At 38.1% G+C, this 19522-nt stretch overlaps 1 protein-coding gene and 1 pseudogene across 2 annotated transcripts in view; both read right to left on the bottom strand.

Moving 5' to 3' along the window:
- Nucleotides 1-737: 737 nt before the first annotated feature.
- Nucleotides 738-7787, bottom strand: lsp1b (lymphocyte specific protein 1 b). The gene is made up of 6 exons (XM_085406734.1): nucleotides 7752-7787; nucleotides 7329-7370; nucleotides 2755-2895; nucleotides 2450-2548; nucleotides 944-1027; nucleotides 738-860 (listed from the first exon to the last, which is right to left on the bottom strand). The coding sequence occupies exons 1-6, from the start codon at nucleotides 7785-7787 to the stop codon at nucleotides 738-740; spliced, it is 525 nt and encodes a 174-aa protein (XP_085262860.1).
- Nucleotides 7788-12238: 4451 nt separating this feature from the next.
- Nucleotides 12239-19522, bottom strand: part of LOC146679100 (uncharacterized) — a 38346-nt pseudogene continuing 31062 nt past the window's right edge. The window contains exon 7 of the transcript XR_014911874.1: nucleotides 12239-14416. The product of XR_014911874.1 is annotated as an uncharacterized LOC146679100 (transcript). The remainder of the gene's footprint in view (nucleotides 14417-19522) is intronic.

The raw sequence follows: 19522 nt of genomic DNA, 5'->3' as shown, positions 1-19522 counted from the left end.
GGCCATCAAGCACAACCAGAATTCATACATAAGGTGCGCTATCAACTTTTGAGAGAATGAAAGGATTTTAGGGTTAGCGCGGTTAGCTCGTTAGCGCGGTTAGCTCATTAGCATGTTTAGCTCGTTAACACGTTGACGCCGTCCAGCCCCACGCATGGGGCGATGCGCAGTAACTCGTTAACGGAGATTTGCCGTGTCCGTCTTGTCGCTGCCTGCACGTGAAGCGATGGGGTAGGAGGGGGAGTTGTCTTCAGTGAAGGCGAGGCGGAGTAACGTTGCGTAGAGACAAAAGTGGACGAAAGAGAGGCAAACTTGCGGCTCCACAACTATAATTATAACGTAACATAGACTATATCGATATAAAGGATATTGTCACATCTTATATCTCGTATAAAAATATATCGATATGTTTTAAAAACTCGATATATCGCCCAGCTCTATTATGACTCTATAAGAATATTTAATCACTTTTTCCCTGATCAGCTATCTCTCGATTATTGTGTGTTTTATTGAGCTCTTCATCATTTTCTATTTTGTATTTTATTGAGCTCCTTTTCTTTCTCCTTTTTGCTTGTTTTATTTTTATTTATTTTTATTTTTAACTTTTCCAAGCTATTTGCTGTTTCATAAAATTGTACTGAGCTGGGTCATTTTTGACATTCTGGCTGCTACGACATGACAAGTGTCCAACATTTTCCATTACAATAGTGCATCGTATCTAATGTTAGCATTACTAGTTAAAGGATTCTCTCACCTGACTGGCAGTTTATGTCCTCACTGCATCCGCTGTCAACAGAAACCTTCTCATACTTGCCGTGACCTGTCACCACAAATTTATATCTTTTGCCAGTGGAGCTCTCCTGCAATTCAGTCGATAAAAGAATATTGATCAAGACAAACGTTTAAAAGTTTCTGTTCCGCTATCCTCCGTGTGAGCGTGTACCTTTCCTTCTTTCCCAGACGATAACGTGTCTCCAAGGCTCTCCCATAAATTTTTCTTGTTTAAAACACCACCAGGGTTGATTTCCTGAAAACAGGAACAGTAAACAAACCACACTTTGGTATCTCTGTCTGAAAGAGCAACATGTAAAAGCTGCTGATGTTGCCATGAGGGGGCAGACTTTCACTGCCTAGCCTGCAAACCTGAGGCTGATTTACACCAGACAGAAGAGAAAGTGGGAAGCGAAAACTTCAAGTAGAAAAGAACAGAGAATGATGTGGACTGAAAGACTTTAAAGAATAAGAAATAGTAAGAAATTTAGAGAATAGAGGAAAAAGCTGAAACTGTATGAAACTGACAATAATAATAAAAATAATAATAAATAATGATAGGAACGGAATCATAGCTAATTTTAGAGATTTTTGTGAATCTGACAATAAATAAATAAGAACAACAACAAAAAAGACATTTTAAGGTCACAGGATGACGAAAAATCTTAAAAATGGGCTTTTTAAATTATATTGGCATGAAAGACTGCCATGTGGGAATAGCTGAGCACTCTTAATGTCAAGCACTATCAATGTAGAAAAAACAACAATGTGCATAGCAAAGCCTGGCAGTGAAAGCAGATGACACACACATGAAGAGCGGGGCAAAGTTTGATTTGCTCTTTTACCAAATACTCATGACATCATTCCCTTGCAGATGGCAGAATTCAACATTGCTTCTGAAATCAAACTTTTCTTCTTTTAAGGTTCACTATTTTGTACTTTATTTTGTATTCACTTTAAGGATTCACATTATATGAATCTTATTTATTTACTGATTTAGAGAGGTCTGAAGTCTGAGCTTTTGGTTTTATTTATACAAACTACACTGACCTCATGATACTTTGGGTATGTTTAAGTTGAGCATCCACTGCTATAGCAGTATATACAATGACAAAAAATATGAAATATGAAAAAATATGAGCAATGGGGTACCCTTTAAACAAAAGCTGATAGCAGCTGACACCGTGAACAGTGTGATACTTAAAGAGTGTGTTATAAGCAAGAAAATATTCATGTTCAGAGAAACATCCATTAAAGCAGAAGAAGTAGTTTTGTGTAAAAAGCACTAACCACTAGCTTGTTGAATAAGAAGTTTTTCTTTTTGCTGTGTGTGTGGGTTTTTTGTTTTTTTTTAACTGTGACAAAATCTGAACAAAAACATGCTCTTAGAACCATAGAAATCTTCCTGGGAGGATTAATAAACATGGAAGCAGAGGACATCATCCTGACATCCTGGTAAATGTTGACTTTTGAGCCACCCAAACCGACCGTATGAACAGCATGCATTAAAATCATAAATTAAACTTTTGGTTTTGTATATTTTTAAAGTAGTTGTTGCCTTTCCATTTTTGGTTGGAAAAAGACATAAAGACTGGGCAAAATACCTGTTTAAAAACTGATGTAATCAATTTAATGTAATTCATGTAGAAATAATAATAATAATAATGATATGACTTACGGCTGGTTTGGAGGGGGAGCTAGATCTGCTTCCGTCTTCACTTCCTTTCACCCACTGGTTGATGAGATCAGCAACACCCACTTTTAGAGCATCTGCGTCCTGAGAGGAATGTGAGAAACATCATGTATTACAGTAATATCAAAATCATTCCCCTAGGAAATCTTCCCTCCTGTTTTCTGTTTAAAATATATTATTTTGGAAATTATTGGAAACATAAAGGAACAACACCCCCCCCCCCCCCCCCCCCCCCCCCCCCCCACACACACACACACACACATACACACACAAGTTATGTTTCCATAAACCTTAGATGCTGTGATCGAGGTGGCATTTTGGTTCCAGGCGTCTCCGGCCTCAAACAGGTTCTTCTTGGATGCAACTGGTTCAGTGGGAGCAGTGAGATCAGTCACTGTCTGGCAGCCTGATCTGCCTTCCTTTGAGGAGAGCTGAGAAAAATAAGATGACAGAAAGAAAAGTAGAAAGGTTTAGGTCAGTTCTGAGAATCTAGTGAGAGAGTCACTATGTGAGCGAGTAAAGGAGTGCTAGTTTGTAAAGCAACCAAATATTAGTGGAATTTTTTTTGCCTTCATTGTGAAACGATGATACTCTACACATACACAAAAATGAAAACTCATTTGCACAACAGACCAATTTCTTCTACAACACGGGACTCACGACGGGGGACATGGACCCGTACAAAGCGTGCGGAGGGCGGTGAAAGAGGCGAAGCAGCGCTACGGGAGGAAACTAGAGTCACAACTCCAACAGAGTGACTCTAGGAGCCTGTGGCGGGGACTAAGGACAATAACCGACTATAAAGCACCAACAACCGGTATGACGAACGCGGCCGTGACTCTGGCAGACGAGCTGAACACTTTCTATGCTCGCTTCGAGGCTGCAGCTAAGGACTCCAACAATGCTAGTGCTAGCGGCGCTAACGGCTGCAGACAGGAAGATACTGCCAGCACCGGAAACGTGCTCGTCATCTCCAAGCATGAAGTAAGGAGAGCCTTCAAAAGAGTGAACACCAGGAAAGCAGCAGGACCAGACGGCATCCCAGGTCGTATCCTAAGAGACTGCGCATACCAGCTAGCTCCTGTGTTCACTGAGATATTCAACATCTCTTTATCTCAGTCGGCGATCCCCACATGCTTCAAAGAGTCCATCATTGTTCCTGTCCCGAAGAAACCCCACCCTGCTCCTCTCAATGACTATCGCCCTGTAGCCCTCACCTCAGTAGTGATGAAGTGCTTTGAACGCCTGGTCAGAGACTTCATCATTTCTTCACTACCAGACACACTGGACCCACTACAATTCGCTTACCGTCCAAATCGTTCCACAGACGATGCCATCTCTCATCTCCTCCAAACATCACTCACTCACTTGGACACTAGAAGGGGTAATTATGTTAAAATGCTCTTCATAGACTACAGCTCTGCATTTAACACCATAATTCCCTCCACACTCACCACCAAGCTGGAGCATCTGGGACTCAGCTCATCTATGTGTCAGTGGATCTCCAACTTCCTAACTGGCAGACCACAGGCAGTAAGGATGGGCTCAGCCTCCACCACTCTCAGCACTGGAGCCCCCCAGGGGTGTGTTCTGAGCCCCCTGCTGTACTCTTTGTACACATGACTGTGTGGCCACTACCAGCTCCACCACCATCATCAAGTTTGCTGACGACACCGTCGTGGTGGGCCTGATCTCTGATAACAACGAGACAGCCTACCTGAAGGAGATTAGGAATCTGGAGAACTGGTGCCAGAGGAACAACCTCCTTCTAAACGTCAGTAAGACAAAGGAGCTGATAGTGGACTTCAGCACTAAGCAGGAGAGGAACTACCAGACCCCCGTCATCAACGAGTGCCCAGTGGAGAGAGTGGACAGCTTCAAATACCTCGGAGTTCACATCACGCAGGACCTGTCATGGTCCTGTCACATCAACACCGTGGTGAAAAAGGCCCGACAGCATCTCTACCACCTCAGACGCTTGAGAGACTTCCAACTGCCCTCCAAGGTGCTCAGGAACTTTTACTCGTGCACCATAGAGAGCATCCTGACGAGAAACATCTTAACCTGGTTCGGGAACAGCACCATGCAGGACAGACGAGCTCTACAGAGGGTTGTGCGGTCAGCTGAGCGCACCATCCGCTCCGAGCTCCCTGACTCAATCTACAGCAGGCGGTGCTGGACCAAGGCCAGGAAGATTGTGAAGGACCTCAGCCATCCCAACAACAGACTGTTCTCTCTGTTGAGGTCAGGAAAGCGATTCCGCTCCCTGAAGACCAACACAGAGAGACTAAGGAGGAGCTTCTTCCCGCAGGCGATACGGTCTCTCAATCACACCACCACACAGTACTGACCCACACATATAGTTCTTACACACACACTGGACATTCTGGACATTGTTTTCACTTCATCACTTAAATCACTTGTACAGCTGCTGTTATTGTGTATATATTTATTTATATTTCTTCATACATTCTTATATAGTTCTATATTGTGTATTTTGTTGTACAGTTATTTTATACAGTTATTTTATATATTTTATCTTATTCTTTCCCAGTTAAATTTACCCTTCATTCTAATTTGTGTTGTACAGTTATTTCATTTTTAACCTTAATTTATATTTTATTCCTTCCTAGTTAAATTTACCCTTTTTAATTTTTCATATTTATTTCCTATCTTATTCATAGCCTTTTCCTTTTTTGTTTTCTTTAGGTCACGAGCAGTTGTCCAAGCATTTCACTACATATTGTACTGTGTATGACTGTGTACATGACAAATAAAATTTGAATTCTTGATTTTACATCCTTCACTTTAATACTTTACCTATTATTGCTATATATATATATATATATATATATATATATATATATATATATATATATATATATATATATATATATATATATATATATATAGCAATAATGATGTGTGATTCACAAGACAATGTAAACCAGTTTATTTAAAAAATGTTTTTAATGCAATAATTGTTGCCAGTCACAGGCAAATTGAATAGATGTAACTGTTTTTTCTCCACTTTCTTTATGTTTTATTGAACACCATCACCTTTTCGTTAATTTTAGAATTCTTTTTATTTGGATAAATACCCAGAAACACTTTTTCCCTGTGATCAATGATAGCCGTATTTTCAAACGAGCCAAGACCACACCATCTTTTTCACACTCAGGTTAAAATATGTTTATTTTAACAAAGACCTCACAATGTTAAAAAGATGTCTAAAGCAGCGGTCCCCAACCTTTTTTGCGCCGCGGACCAGTTTATGCCCGACAATATTTTCACGGACCGGCCTTTAAGATGTCGCGGATAAATACATCAAAATAAATCTAGTACCGGTACCGAAAAAAGAAGATTTATTCATAACACACCTGAAAAGACCCAGGAAAACTGAGTTAACGATAAAAGCAATAACAAAATAACCTGAAAACCGATAAAAACCCTGAAAACCATACATTTCAAACCTGAGGCTCAACTCTCGCGGCCCGGTACCAAACGACTCACGGACCGGTACCGGTCCGAGGCCCGGGGGTTGGGAACCGCTGGTCTAAAGTATCCTCTGAGATTTCAAGTGATTAGTCTGCGGAATCTGTTAATGATTACAAAAAATTATCCCACGAATATCCTCTTACTGGTTGAGAAGAAAAACACTCTGCAGTTTTACCTCCAGGGCGTGTGTATATTGTTCCAGTCTCTTGTCGATCTTGGAAACAGGAAGAGGTGGCAGTGTCTTCTTTATGTTGCTGGTGCTTTAGAAGAATGCATAAACAACTGAATCAGTCATGGCAAAAGTGTAATTCTGTCTGATTTTAGCATGTGGTACAAACTCTTTATGTCCTTCCAGAGGAAAGTTTGGTGTTTCTACGTGTAAATGGTGATGGACATCATATCACACTGAAAGAAAGCTTCCTGCACGTGTTAGATTTTGATCATTCTTGTGTGTGTTTTTTATTGGTAGGCCTACCTTCTCCTCAGAGACTCTGTTCGCTCTGTGATCTGAGGAATGGAAATTTTCTGTTTATTAATTTGCATTTCGCAGATCAACAATTTAAACAGGAGTAAAAAACCAAACAAAAAGGAGACACAAAAACTTCAATGTTCTTTCACAAAGGAAATCAGCTGTCAAATAATATTCTACTAACAATTACATAATTCCTGTCTTCATGACAGGCCAAAACATTACTCTGATAAATTCTCTGTCTTCCTTCTCAAGTCCTCATCTCAGGTCCATGCAACAAAGATAGTAAATGTTCCCTCTTCAACCAGGTTCAGTTTAACAGGATAAACCTTGATCCTATAATGTTTCTAATAAGAGTTGTTCAATACTTGACCTGTTAGACCTTTTGCAAAACACTGCAGGCAATTTGTTATCAGAAAACAAAGGTGTTTTATGCCTTGTTTTTACCCTCTGATAGAAATCCTTAACTTTCTGAGGCCAAAGTCATCCTTAACAACTCCCAAACCCAACCCTAACTTTAACCCTAGCCCTAGCCTTATATGTCATTTTTGTTTTTATTGAATTGTTTTTCCAAGTCTTGACTATCAGGGAACAAGGATTATTCTAATTGACACGCATGACTCCTATTTACATTTGTTTAGAAAAACGTCTCTTTTGACATTCTTCAAAATATCGGGTTAGTCATATGTCATGACTTCAGGGGGTTAAGTTACCTAATACTTTTATTACCGAGACAGATTTCACTTTGCAGCTGTAGGTTTTTCCTCTTGTAGCAGGTCAAATTATCAGTAGTTTTGCAGTCTTTCTAATAGCAGTGCTGCCAGATTCGGGGTGTATCAGGGTGTGTTTGCTTGAGTTTGCTTGAGAGTAGGCCTGCTGTTTTTCATCCTGACTCACCTTGAATTTACCATCTGCTGTGATGCGGCTGCTCACTTCATCCTGTAAAGAGACAGAGTAAGCTGAGACACAAATTCCTATAGAAGTCAGTGACACTGCACCAAAAGACACTGCAAAATAAAAAAATATATATCTCTGTGGTTCAGAGTTCATTTTACCCTTTCCCTGTTCTGAACTTTTTAACATCCATCAGGTCACCAAACCACTGAGGGTTAATGTTAGGGTGGTATAAACTTCAAATTTCAAAGAGGTTTTTTTTAACCAACAATAACAGGTTTTCTCACCATTTAAAAATCCTACCAATAAAACTGTGTCATGCAGTTCATGGCTGCTCTTTAATCAGTGCAATCAAACCTTAAGTTTGACAAATGACTCTCTTCCATTGCTGCACAATAGGTCAGCTGACACATGCAGGTTACTTACTGGGTAAAACTGTATGAGGAGTTTCTTTTGGGACATCAGGAGGCATTAAAGAGACAATGGGTTTAGACATGATTAATACAATGTAACATAATAATATGAGGTGCCATAAGGAACATTATTACTGAAACGCTCTCTCACACACAACTGAAACGCTCTCACACACACTACTGAAAAACCAAGGCATTTCACTTGAACAGGAAGGTGTTTCAGTTAAACAGGAAGGCATTTCAGTTAAAAAGGAAGGCATTTAAGTTGAACAAGAAGTCATTTCAGTTAAACAGGAAGGCGTTTCAGTTAAACAGGAAGTTGTTTCTTGACAAGGAAACTGAAAAAAGTGGTAGATTTCAAACAAACCACTACACAGATGTCTACTCAGCAACCTGCAAGTAGCCTAAGAGAAGCAGCTGCATTACTTAATATATAAGCCTCAGCATAAGTCAAAATTTTGAATAGCAGACACGCATTATCCTGGTTAATTTTTTTTGGCATATGTGCTTTTTGTCTTTTTTAGCAAAGAAAAAAATATCTTAAAATTATTAATAAAACCAGGGAGAGAAGGCTTAGTGTTCCTCCATTTAGCACAATGGATATGATATTTACTCAAAAGTATGATGATGTTAATGATGTCTGAGACACCCAATGCTAGATGATCCATGTAAAAAATTTATGATGTAATTCAAATAGTGGCACGTCATTAATATTTAGGGAAATCCAATTTTTTAAGTTGCACCAAATGCATTGTGTGATAGGGCATAGAAAAAAAAGATGTTCTAGGGTTTCATTTTCATCAGTACAAAAAGAACACTGATCCACCTCAAAGCCAAATCTCTTTTTTTAGAAATTCTGCCACAGGATTAATTTTGTTTATTACTTTAAAGTGTGTTTCTTTAACTTTAGGTATAGGCTATTTCATAAATTTTTAGTAGGCTTTATCCAGTGTATATGAAATAACTAAATTAGAACCATGCAATGTAACCATTCTGTTGTAACTATGAAATATTTTGTCTTTGAAGAAACTACTAATAAATTTATTATTGCATTTTTATCAAACAGCTGACATTGCCCTAGCAATAAATTTGGGAGCACTGATGAGAAATTATTGTATATTATAACATTTTTAATCAAATGAAGCAGAGACAGTGGGACCAGTTCACACAATTTGTTATATTCTCTTTGAGAACAGTTTAGACAATATTTTTCTGAAAAGTCTGTGTAACTTAGAATGACACCGTTATCATCCAACAAATCTGTTATGAATATAAGCTTGTTTAAACCAGTCGCTCTCGAAAATTGATTTTTGATTAAGTGTTATTACCCTATGATTTCATAAGGTTTAATTATGGGGAGAAGTTGTGGGTATAACTCATTATCTCAGATTTTAACCATTTAATTCTAAGGGTGCCAACCATAAATTCTAATTCTGGAGTTTTGATACCACCTTTATTGTATTCCTTCACAAGCTGAGATTTTCAATGTAAAGGGTTTTATTCCTCCACAAAAATTCGAAAATAACTGTGTTAGCCTTATTAATGCTTTTAGAGGAGATATATAGAGAATGACAAGGATAAATCAATTTGGAGATGCCTTCAGCTTTAGATAGGATGTTTCTGCCAAAAATAGTGAGGTCTCTGGTTAACCAATGGCTAAGTGATTTCTTCATCTCCATGATACAGTTAGAAATATTAGTGTCTTCTCTGCTAATTGTTTTTTTTTTTTTTTTTTTTTTAGATATTATCTACGGAAGCGTAGAGCTGCCACCCAGGCAAAAGAAAAATACAAGTGTATCACGTTATAACGTGAAAAGTTTATTGTTCTAACAAGATACTTTTCCTGTTTGTACAATATACTTTTCACGTTTGAACAACATAATATCACGTTATTACAATATACATAATTATCACGTTCGTACAATATAAATATCATATTGTACGAACGTGATAATTATATTGTTTGAACAATAACGTTTTCACGTTATAACATATATTTTATTGGTCGAGCATGATATATTGCCGTAAAGATACGGAAGTGTAAAACATAGTGAAGTGGGTGACAGTGCAGATCAGAGTGCGAGAAAATGGCTCGTTTATTGGAATTAATTAAGTTCTATTTTATGCTTGGATTGAGGCATGGGGAGATTTTGCTGTTATTGAGCAGTTTGGACAGTATTGTGATAAGCATGCGGACACTTAGAAGAAACCTAAAACACATGGGACTGTACAGGAGAAAGAATGAGTCCGATCCGATTGAGGTGGCACGATTTCTTATTGATCAACTGGAGGGACATGGGAGGCTCCATGGATACAAACTACACCACCTGAACTGCATTCAGGCAGGTTATGTTGTCACGCAGAGTATTGTGAGACATTTACTGAAATATCTTGACCCTTACGGTGTTGAGCAACGACGCAGAAATTGCCTAATGCGACGCACGCATGTAAATCCTGGACCAAATTTTATGTGGCATGTTGACTCCTATGACAAACTGAAGCCTTTTGGAATCTGTATAAATGGAGCTATTGATGGCTTTTCGAGAGTTATGATTTGGCTTCATGCCTATTCAACAAACAATGATCCCAAAGTCATTGCTGGATATTTCATAGCAGAAGTTGAAAAGAGGATGGGAACACCTGCTAGGATTCGCTCTGATTTGGGAACAGAAAATGTCATAATGGCTGAGATGCAACGATTCTTGCGCTGAACTATGGATCCGAACGTCAGAAACTGTTTTATTACTGGATCCAGCAATCACAATCAGCGTATTGAAGGCTGGTGGGCCTTTCTGAGACGACATCATGCTCAGCACTGGATAAATCGTCTCCAGGAACTAAAAGACCATGACTGCTTTTCTGGATGTTTTTTGGACAAGCAGCTCATATTGTTTACGTGCCTGAATGTCATCGAGGTATGTAACCATGTTTATATTCTTTTAATGAGTCATTGTGTGTGTGTGTGTGTGTGTGTGTGTGTATGTGTGTGTGTGTGTGTGTGTGCGTGTGTTAGAGAGAAAGAGAGACACGGAGAGAGAATAAAAAGTTTGCTTTAACACCCACGCACCATCCCTATTATCACTCCGTTCAGGATATGAAAAAAATGCATATTTCACTGGCCAGAAACATAAAATCGCACTGTCTAAAACAATTCACGTTTAATAATTACTTAAAATTTTCCACAGTATCACGTGTCTACCACTGTTATTCTTGTTGTTGAGTATTTTTGATAAACTCTGTTTTTCCGACTGCTTTTGATTGATTGATTGATTGATCGTACTTTATTCATCCCAAGGGAAATTGGGTTAAGGCTGCCAGCCGTGCCAGCGTGTTCTTTTACTGATATGAGATTTTTAAATTTTTAATATTTAATAGGAAGAGCTGCAGCAAGTTGCACATATGTGGAACACCCACATAATACGCAGAAGCAGAAATGCAGTTGCTCCAAGTGGACGTCCGATTCTCATGTACACCATCCCTCATCTCTTTGGAGGACAGGATCATCTGAAAGAGGTTTCTCGGGAGGCAGTGGATGCTTGTAAGCAAGAATGTCAACAGAGAGGAGGACCTTATACCTGTGATGAAACCGTTTTCAGCTTGTGTTGCCTTATAATGTCAGAGAACTTCTTACTTCCACCAAGCACAGCAGATGAATCCATTGAACTGTATTTCTTCCTGAGAGCCTATATACTGAAGGACTTATAAACCTAAATATAATTGGGCTTTGGGAATTTTTACGCATATATTTTTGGGTACAATGTTTTATTTGTGCAATAAACAATAGAAAAGACATTCATTATTATTTTGTTTGGATTTTCGGTTCAAGATAGTAGCAAGCAAGCATGTCTAAATATATTTAACCAAATCTTCGTACTCCAACCTTTTGGCATTTCCAATTATTTTTTAACTGAATTTCTATTATATCTGATTTCTGTTTTAAGACTGTCGAAAAAACATTTTTTAAACTGCTGATCCTATACATTATTATTCATGAAATATTGTTTTCAATTTTACTGAACACATTGTGCAACTGCTATTCATCCACGAACAGTTTCTTGTAAACTGGTAAATGTACAAATTCTGCATTATGTAATAATTAACAAACAGTGTTAGATGTTAACCTCCCTTTTATTTGTGTTCAAGGAGAAGAAAACACGGACTCTTGATAAACACTACAAAACTTAACTTATGTGCCAATTTTCTGTCTTTTATTCCAGTCAACTATTGCATCAAACACATTGCCTTCCTATTGCCTATGTTCTAAACAAATGACTGGTGGAAAGGTAAAAAAAATATACTTGAAAATAATTAATATTAAGTCTTTTGAATTATTACTAAACAAAACATCCCCTCTATAGCAGACATTTTGTATCCTACAAAACTGCACCACAGACCTGTGGAAAAGGACCTTGACACATGATAAGAACTAATAATAAGCATAGTTCACCTCTTGCTGCTAACCATATGAACTTATTAAACATAATTAGTTAACATTTAAACTAGTTAAACCTTTAAGTATGAAAACTTAAACTGAAATTTACATTTTTCATGGTGGAAACAAATTGATGTTGTCCACAATTTTTGAAAATAAATTCAAATATGAAATAAAACACTTCCCTGAAATTTAAGCTCTTTCTTTTTTTATACAATGATGTGTTCCCTGTTTGTGGGTTTAACAAACTTTAGAGCTTCATAGCCAGTCATTGTTAGTGCAAACCTTTCATTCTTTGGTTTAAACATGATGGACTTTAATCAAGCTATGCTGAACTCATGAGAGCTTTTAGCAGCCAAAACATTGTCCAGTTCATTTCGTAGTTCTGGGTAGGACGTGTATGTCCATGGTAGTTCCAGAAGAGGGCCACATGTGTGTGCCACAGGTCGTCGTGCCAGTCCATCCACAGGCGTGAACAGTACCTCAACCTTGTCAACACAGATGACATCTGACCCAGTAAGAAACCTGAACATCCTTCTGAGCCCTGTATCATCAAGTCCTCTGATGTACTGGTGCAGAAATCTGAAGCTCTGCTTCTCTGCTTGAGTGGTGGGAGAGACAGTAAGCAACTTCAAAAGCTTTCTCGTTGTTGGCTTTTTATCCTCATACATTTGTAGGGCATCTTGTGGGCTTTGAAAAGCTTCTTTTAGGAAGTAGCTTGCAACTAAGGACATTTTCTCTGCGGCATATGCTGGTTTTTGGATTAATTGTTTGTGTGCGACTTTCAGAAGAAGGCCTTTTAAGTTCTCTTTGGTTGGAAGCACTGATACATCCAGGCGATCCATGAGATCCAGCACTTCATCCCTGTCTTCATCTGTAAGATCTTCTTTTAGTGCCCTTGTTATCAGATCCCTATCTGATTGACTTAGGTAAAAGAGAAGACTTTCAAACAGCAGATCATCTGATACTTGATTCTCACCGAAGATGAGTGCCACTGTGAAAACAGGAGCAAGGCGACAAGGGAAATATCCATGGTCTTGAAATCCCTTCAGTAAAATTCTACCCATGGATTTCCACTCTTCTTCCTGCCATTTCGGAGACAGTGATGGCACTCTGAACTCCTCTCCTTCAGCTGTGTTGTCCACAAACTCTGACCAAAATGCAGCATACACATCTCTTGATATGCCATCTGCATCAGCTCCTTTTTCATCAATGTAGGTGTATTTTAGAGGGTGTATGAGGAGTGCTGGATCTTTGAACTGGCTGATCATCTCCTCCAGAATAGTAATCCTGTGAAGTTTGATGGTAACACAGACAACATCATATGATCCTGCAGAGCTTATTGCTTCATTGCTTATAGATGTATCTGGACTACTGACTGCTGTGTTTGTTGGAGGAAGTGTAATGGATGTGATGACCAGATCATCTTCCTCAAACTGCAGGAATGGTTCATCTATTACAGTGTCATCAAGTTGACAAGGCAGAGGCTCTCCAAGGTAGGGTCCAATCATTACCTCAGATGTGTCTAATAATACATCTTCATCAGCATTCCTAGATTCTGATGATGAGATCACAACAGTGTGAGAAGCTTCTTCATCTCCTTGATGTGAGTCAGTCAGTTGTGTAACATTGTTTACATGTGTTTTCCCTCTATCATAAACTTCTTCATCATCTTCATCATTGGAAAATCTTCTTGTGCACAAGTAAAATTTCAACATTCCCATTTTAAGTGCTGAATAGAGTTCTCCAACTGTGACATATTCATCAAATACGGCCTCTTCCTGATAGTCTAATATGTCATGACTGAACACCTCCCATCTTCCAAATTTGCTTTTTCCACTTGGAAAGAAAAGATCTTTTGCATACTGTAATATGTCAGCTTTTTTGGAGTCTTTGGGCACATCAAAGGTCCTTGTTCCTCCTCCTCTGTGCTTTCTCACTTGCTTACCTTCATGGATCCACCCTAACTCAATTTTTCGAGTCTTTTTCTCAGCTCATTTGTTGTTTTTTGCATATGTTCTTTTTCTCTTAGAAACAAATGCCTCCTCATGATCAGATTTCTTCTCATTTTCATTGATTCCCATCTTTTCCTTCAATTTTTCGAGCAATGAGTTTTTTCTTGATTCCTTAGTACTTGCACCACTGTTTTCCAAGCAGAACCGTCTGGCAGCTATCCGGTCACCATATGTTGGGATGTAACAAGACAGGGTCTTGTCATCCATGAAATCAATCACTGTGGCATCAATCTGTAATAACAGAGATATTTATTACTATACAGAAGTACAAGGTATGCCTGCTGCCACACCACATGAGGTACCTCACTAAAAAAATGTATGTACATTTCACATGTGTTTTGATAATTGTCTGTTATTATTTTAGTGGCAGCCATCAATATTTAGCATTTATTCTTTTCCTCTCTCTATGCCAGCAACATTAATGAGATTCTCTAACATGTTATTAATAGAAATATTACAGTATATACAATGCCCACCTTTGAAAAAGTAAATTAGTATTCACGTATCTTTCAGTTGCACAGAGCACAAAGGGTTGAACTCAGTGTTTTTTTTTAAATTGAAGCCAAATATCAATATAAACACAGTTTAATTCATTTGTTTTTAGATAAACAAGGAAACATTGTGCATCACATAATATAGCGATATATTTAAGAAACCTGGAATCTGCATACGGGTTAAGTAGTAACATGTGGTCATACAACGACCCAGTTTTATACAGCGGGTTAATTTGTTTTACATTCTCCATTCCATATAGATCCACACCAATGCAGCCTACCGTTACGTCCTTACGCAGTCAAAGCGAGAGAAGCGAAAACCGCTGTGGTTGTTAACTAAGCAATATGTCACATTTTTAGACGCTGTAACTTCGTAAAAAGCGAGTTTTACAAGTTTCCCCCTCAAGAGAGCACTTACGTGTTCTTGTAGCATTCGTAAGAGACAGTCCTCAGGTACACCACGATTCCAAAGAAATCTCAGAAGTGGGCTATCAGTGTTTGTGTCCATGTTGAAAGCAGGGCATTCAAAGTTAAGTGCCAGTTCTGAAGAGCGCGAGCTCTCCACAACTACCATGGATTTGGGTTTCCGAATGCAACACGTTTTACGTTCTTACAATAAAAAATGTTATTGTAATGGTATTTTTTTTAACGTTTGTACAATATATGATCACATTCGTACAATATGATATTTATATTGTACGAATGTGATAATTATATTGTACGAACGTGATAATTATGTATATTGTAATAACGTGATATTATGTTGTTCAAACGTGAAAAGTATATTGTACAAACAGGAAAAGTATCTTGTTAGAACAATAAACTTTTCACGTTATAACGTGATACACTTGTATTTTTCTTTTGCCTGGGTGGCAGCTCTACGCTTCCGTAATTATCAGCACTATATATTTAACTTTAGATTCAACTCTAACCAAAGCTATTGAGGAGTCAGAGCTTGTATGAATCGGTAGTAGTTCACATTTTTTGATACTGAGAGATAAACGAGATGCTTTAGAAAAAATTTAGTTTTCTCTACCACGTATTTATCTTTCAAAAAAATAGATGTATCATCTGCGAAGTGACTTATTTTGAAGTCTTTATTAAAAATTGATATTCCTTGTATGTCTTTAGAATTTTTGATTAATAGTGTTAACAACTGTATATATACCAATATAAAAAGCTTAGGGGAAATAGGACATACTTGCCGAATTCCCTGTTGCACCTTGAATCCATTCCTGGATTCAAGGAAGCTAAAATATTGTTAAGTAATGCGGCTGCTTCACTTAGGCTACAAGCACAGCCATCCCCAACCCCCAGGTCCTGGACCAGTACCGGTCTGTGAGTCGTTTGGTACCAGGTCGCAAGAGTTGAGGCTTGAGTTTGAAATTTATGGTTTTCAGGGTATTTATAGTTTTTTTTTTTAATTTTTTATATCGTTTATATTGTTAACTCGGTTTCCCTGGGTCTTTTCCCGTGTGTTATGAATAAATCTTCTTTTTTTGGTAGCGGTACTGGTTTTATTTTATTGTATTTATCCAAGACAACTTAAAGGCCGGTCCGTGAAATTATTGTCGGCCATAAATGATACGTGGCGCAAAAAAGGTTGGGGACCGCTGTATTAGCAGGACGCTGAGTAGACATCCTTGTAGTGTTTTGAAATATATCGCTTTTTCCATCAGTTTCCTTGTCAGGAAACAACTTCCTGTTCAGCGGAAATGCCTCTGGTTTCAGTGGAGTGTGTGAGTACCTTTCAGTAGTGTGTGTGAGAGCGTTTCAGTAGTGTGTGTGAGAGCATTTCAGTAGTGTGTGAGAGGTAAAATTTCAGTAGTGTGTGTGAGAGCGTTTCAGTAGTGTGTGTGTGAGAGCGTTTCAGTAGTGTGTGTGAGGTAAAATTTCAGTAGTGTGTGTGAGAGCGTTTCAGTAGTGTGTGTGAGAGCGTTTCAGTAGTGTGTGTGTGAGAGCGTTTCAGTAGTGTGTGTGAGGTAAAATTTCAGTTGTGTGTGTGAGAGCGTTTCAGTAGTGTGTGTGGGAGGTAAAATTTCAGTAGTGTGTGTGAGAGCGTTTCAGTAATAATGTCCCTTACGGCACCTCATACAATAAGACTTTATCATCAGAAGTTCATTACATTATATCTGAGCAATTTAACATCATCATAGGTAAAAAGTGCTGGGTGCAACTGAAGCTGACCCAGACCGATCCACGTGGTACACACCTGCTTCATTGTTAAAAAATGAAGAAGGAACTAGTCCATCTCAGATGAGTTGCAACATCCTCAAACAGAACCAAGGGAATTTTACAAGAAATTTAATTTTTGAAGGAAACACTTATAAAATCTGTAAAGTAATCAAAATTCACTTGCACATAACATATCACATGAAAACTTTGCATTGAACTTTAGCTTTAGTTGTTTTCTGTATTCTGATTGAACAATATGTCAATGCAGGAACAGTACAATCAATGTTCCCTCTAATTTTCCATGTGTCTGAGTGAACACCAGGGCTGGACTGGGACAAAAAATCGGCCCGGGCATTTTGACTAGAGACCGGCCCACCAGAGGAAAAACCATAAAGCCTTTGAATGAAAACAAATGCTGTTGTCACAGTGATGTACACTGTCTTGTTGGTATATATGTATCAGTCTAATACATCATCCTCCCTATTCTGGTATTCTAAACAGTACCCGAAAGTAGACTGCTTGGTCGAGTTAACCTCCTGAACTATCTACAACCCATGGTGAAAACCTGAAATTAAGACTGAGAAGACTAGAGGGGAGACATGATCATTACTGATTACTGATGACAGATTTAGATATATTTTCATAAACCATTCATTTGCCACATCAATAAACAGCATGGCAGGGCAAAGCATTTTTTCTAACATGGCAACCTTTAAAAAGCGATAGGAGATAGAAAGACAGGTGAGAAAGAATAAAACTTAATTGACTTTTTGATGGCATTTTACACACAGTACTGGTACAGTATCTAGAAAATGTGGGTAAATACTGGCATCATATCACTTGGCATCATCACTTGGCTACTTCTGAAGAAATTATGATGGGACCCTAAAAAAAATTACTATGTACCATAATGGATTTCTATACATTTTACATTAGATGAAAACGTTTGTTGTAAGATTGTAAGATTGTAAGATTCAGATTATTATTTTTTAAAAGCGAGACATATACGTATATGTAATCTGATTACTTTTTTCAAGTAACGAGTAAAGTAAGGGATTACTATTGCAAAAACGGTAATTAGATTACCGTTACTTTCCCGTAGGAAAAGTAACGGCACTGACCGCGGCACTGACCGCGGCACACCTGCACCAGGGTAAACCTCCGCCTACTGCAGTCCTGCTTTACAGGTGAAAATAGAGCAATACAGCAGGACCGCTGAGTCTTTGACTTTATTTATTTTCTGCTGTGTTTTACTTGCATCTATTTGAAAGAGTGAGTGTAAACACAAAAAATATTTTATTTTATGTGCTGGAATGTGTCGAAAATAGGTTTAAATGTTAAACTAATTTATTCAAGTCAGAGAATGTTGCATATAATTAAATTTTTGCTTGATGCATAAAGTTAAAAGATTAAAACTGATAAAACAAGTTTAAAAAAAGAGACTTTTCCATTTGATTACATTTTGTATGATGGATTATGTAGAAAAAGTAGAATTGGGCTGAAAGATCTATCGCTTTATCACCTCTTCAGGTTGTAAATCGTGTTTTCAAAAAGTAACTAAGTAACTAAGTAATTAATTACTTTTGAAAATAAGTAATCAGTAAAGTAACGGGATTACTTTTTGGGGGAAGTAATCAGTAATTAGTTACTGATTACTTTTTTCAAGTAACTTGACCAACACTGATTATGAGTATGAGTCTGTGGTCTGGGAGAGAGTCCTGTAACTCTCTGTCTGCAAAATACAGTATATAAAGACCAATGTTGGGCAATTAATTATATAGTTACTTCTTCAAAAAAGTAACTCAGTTTGGCAAACAACAAAGATTTTTACAGCTGTTTTTTTTTTTCAAATGAAGCCAAGGTGTTTTTTTAAATAAACATTTCAAACTATTTACAGCACAATCAGCTGTTCTGCATCAAATATGATGCCACACAAATTATTTGTGCCACTCCAAAAATAATTTCTGTCCACATAAAGGAGAACAATAGCCTGATACCTGCAGGCCTGACAACAGGAGATGTATCACTCCTGTAACACCTGTAACATTCAGCAGTCGCCTCATTGTTCTGACACACACAACAAAACTATTGACTACACTACACACTAAGTACACAAGATTTGTGCTGAACGTCGCAAATCTCTCACATCTCAAAACACCGTCGTCACTCCTAAAACTTCCCCCCGTTTCTTAACAACTTGCCATATCATTTTTTGATTGGTCGACATGGTACTTTTTTCGACCAATAGGAAAGGGTGGGGGTGTTTTTGGTTTTGTTTTTGCTCACAGGCGGAGAGTGCTTTCGAGCGTTTTTTCTTATAGAACGTTTCTTCCCGCAGTAAATATAAACAACGATAGTATTCAGGAAGAAAACCAAACATTGCACATATTTTTTAATCATAACTCTGGTTTAATGTGGCCTATCAACACAATTTAAAAACTGGTATAAAGTCCACACTTTTTCCGTCAATTGTTCCGTCTGTCCTGCTCACATCTCCAATGGTTGTACACGTTGTCATTAACGTGGCTTCACTCCACATCAGCCACGCCGCTTTGCTAGCTAAAACACCGGTGTCAGCACATAAGGACGCTGTCATAGCCTGCCGACGACGTGGATTAGCTGCGTATATACGAATGTGAATCCCATTATTGGCTGGACTATGGGATAA

This window comes from Rhamphochromis longiceps, linkage group LG1, assembly GCF_057381845.1.
Source record: "Rhamphochromis longiceps isolate RC_006_pf linkage group LG1, R_longiceps_female_GT1.1, whole genome shotgun sequence".
Lineage (NCBI taxonomy): Eukaryota > Metazoa > Chordata > Actinopteri > Cichliformes > Cichlidae > Rhamphochromis > Rhamphochromis longiceps.
Note: the sequence above shows the minus strand (reverse complement) of the source record. Positions and strands in the feature narration are given on the sequence as shown.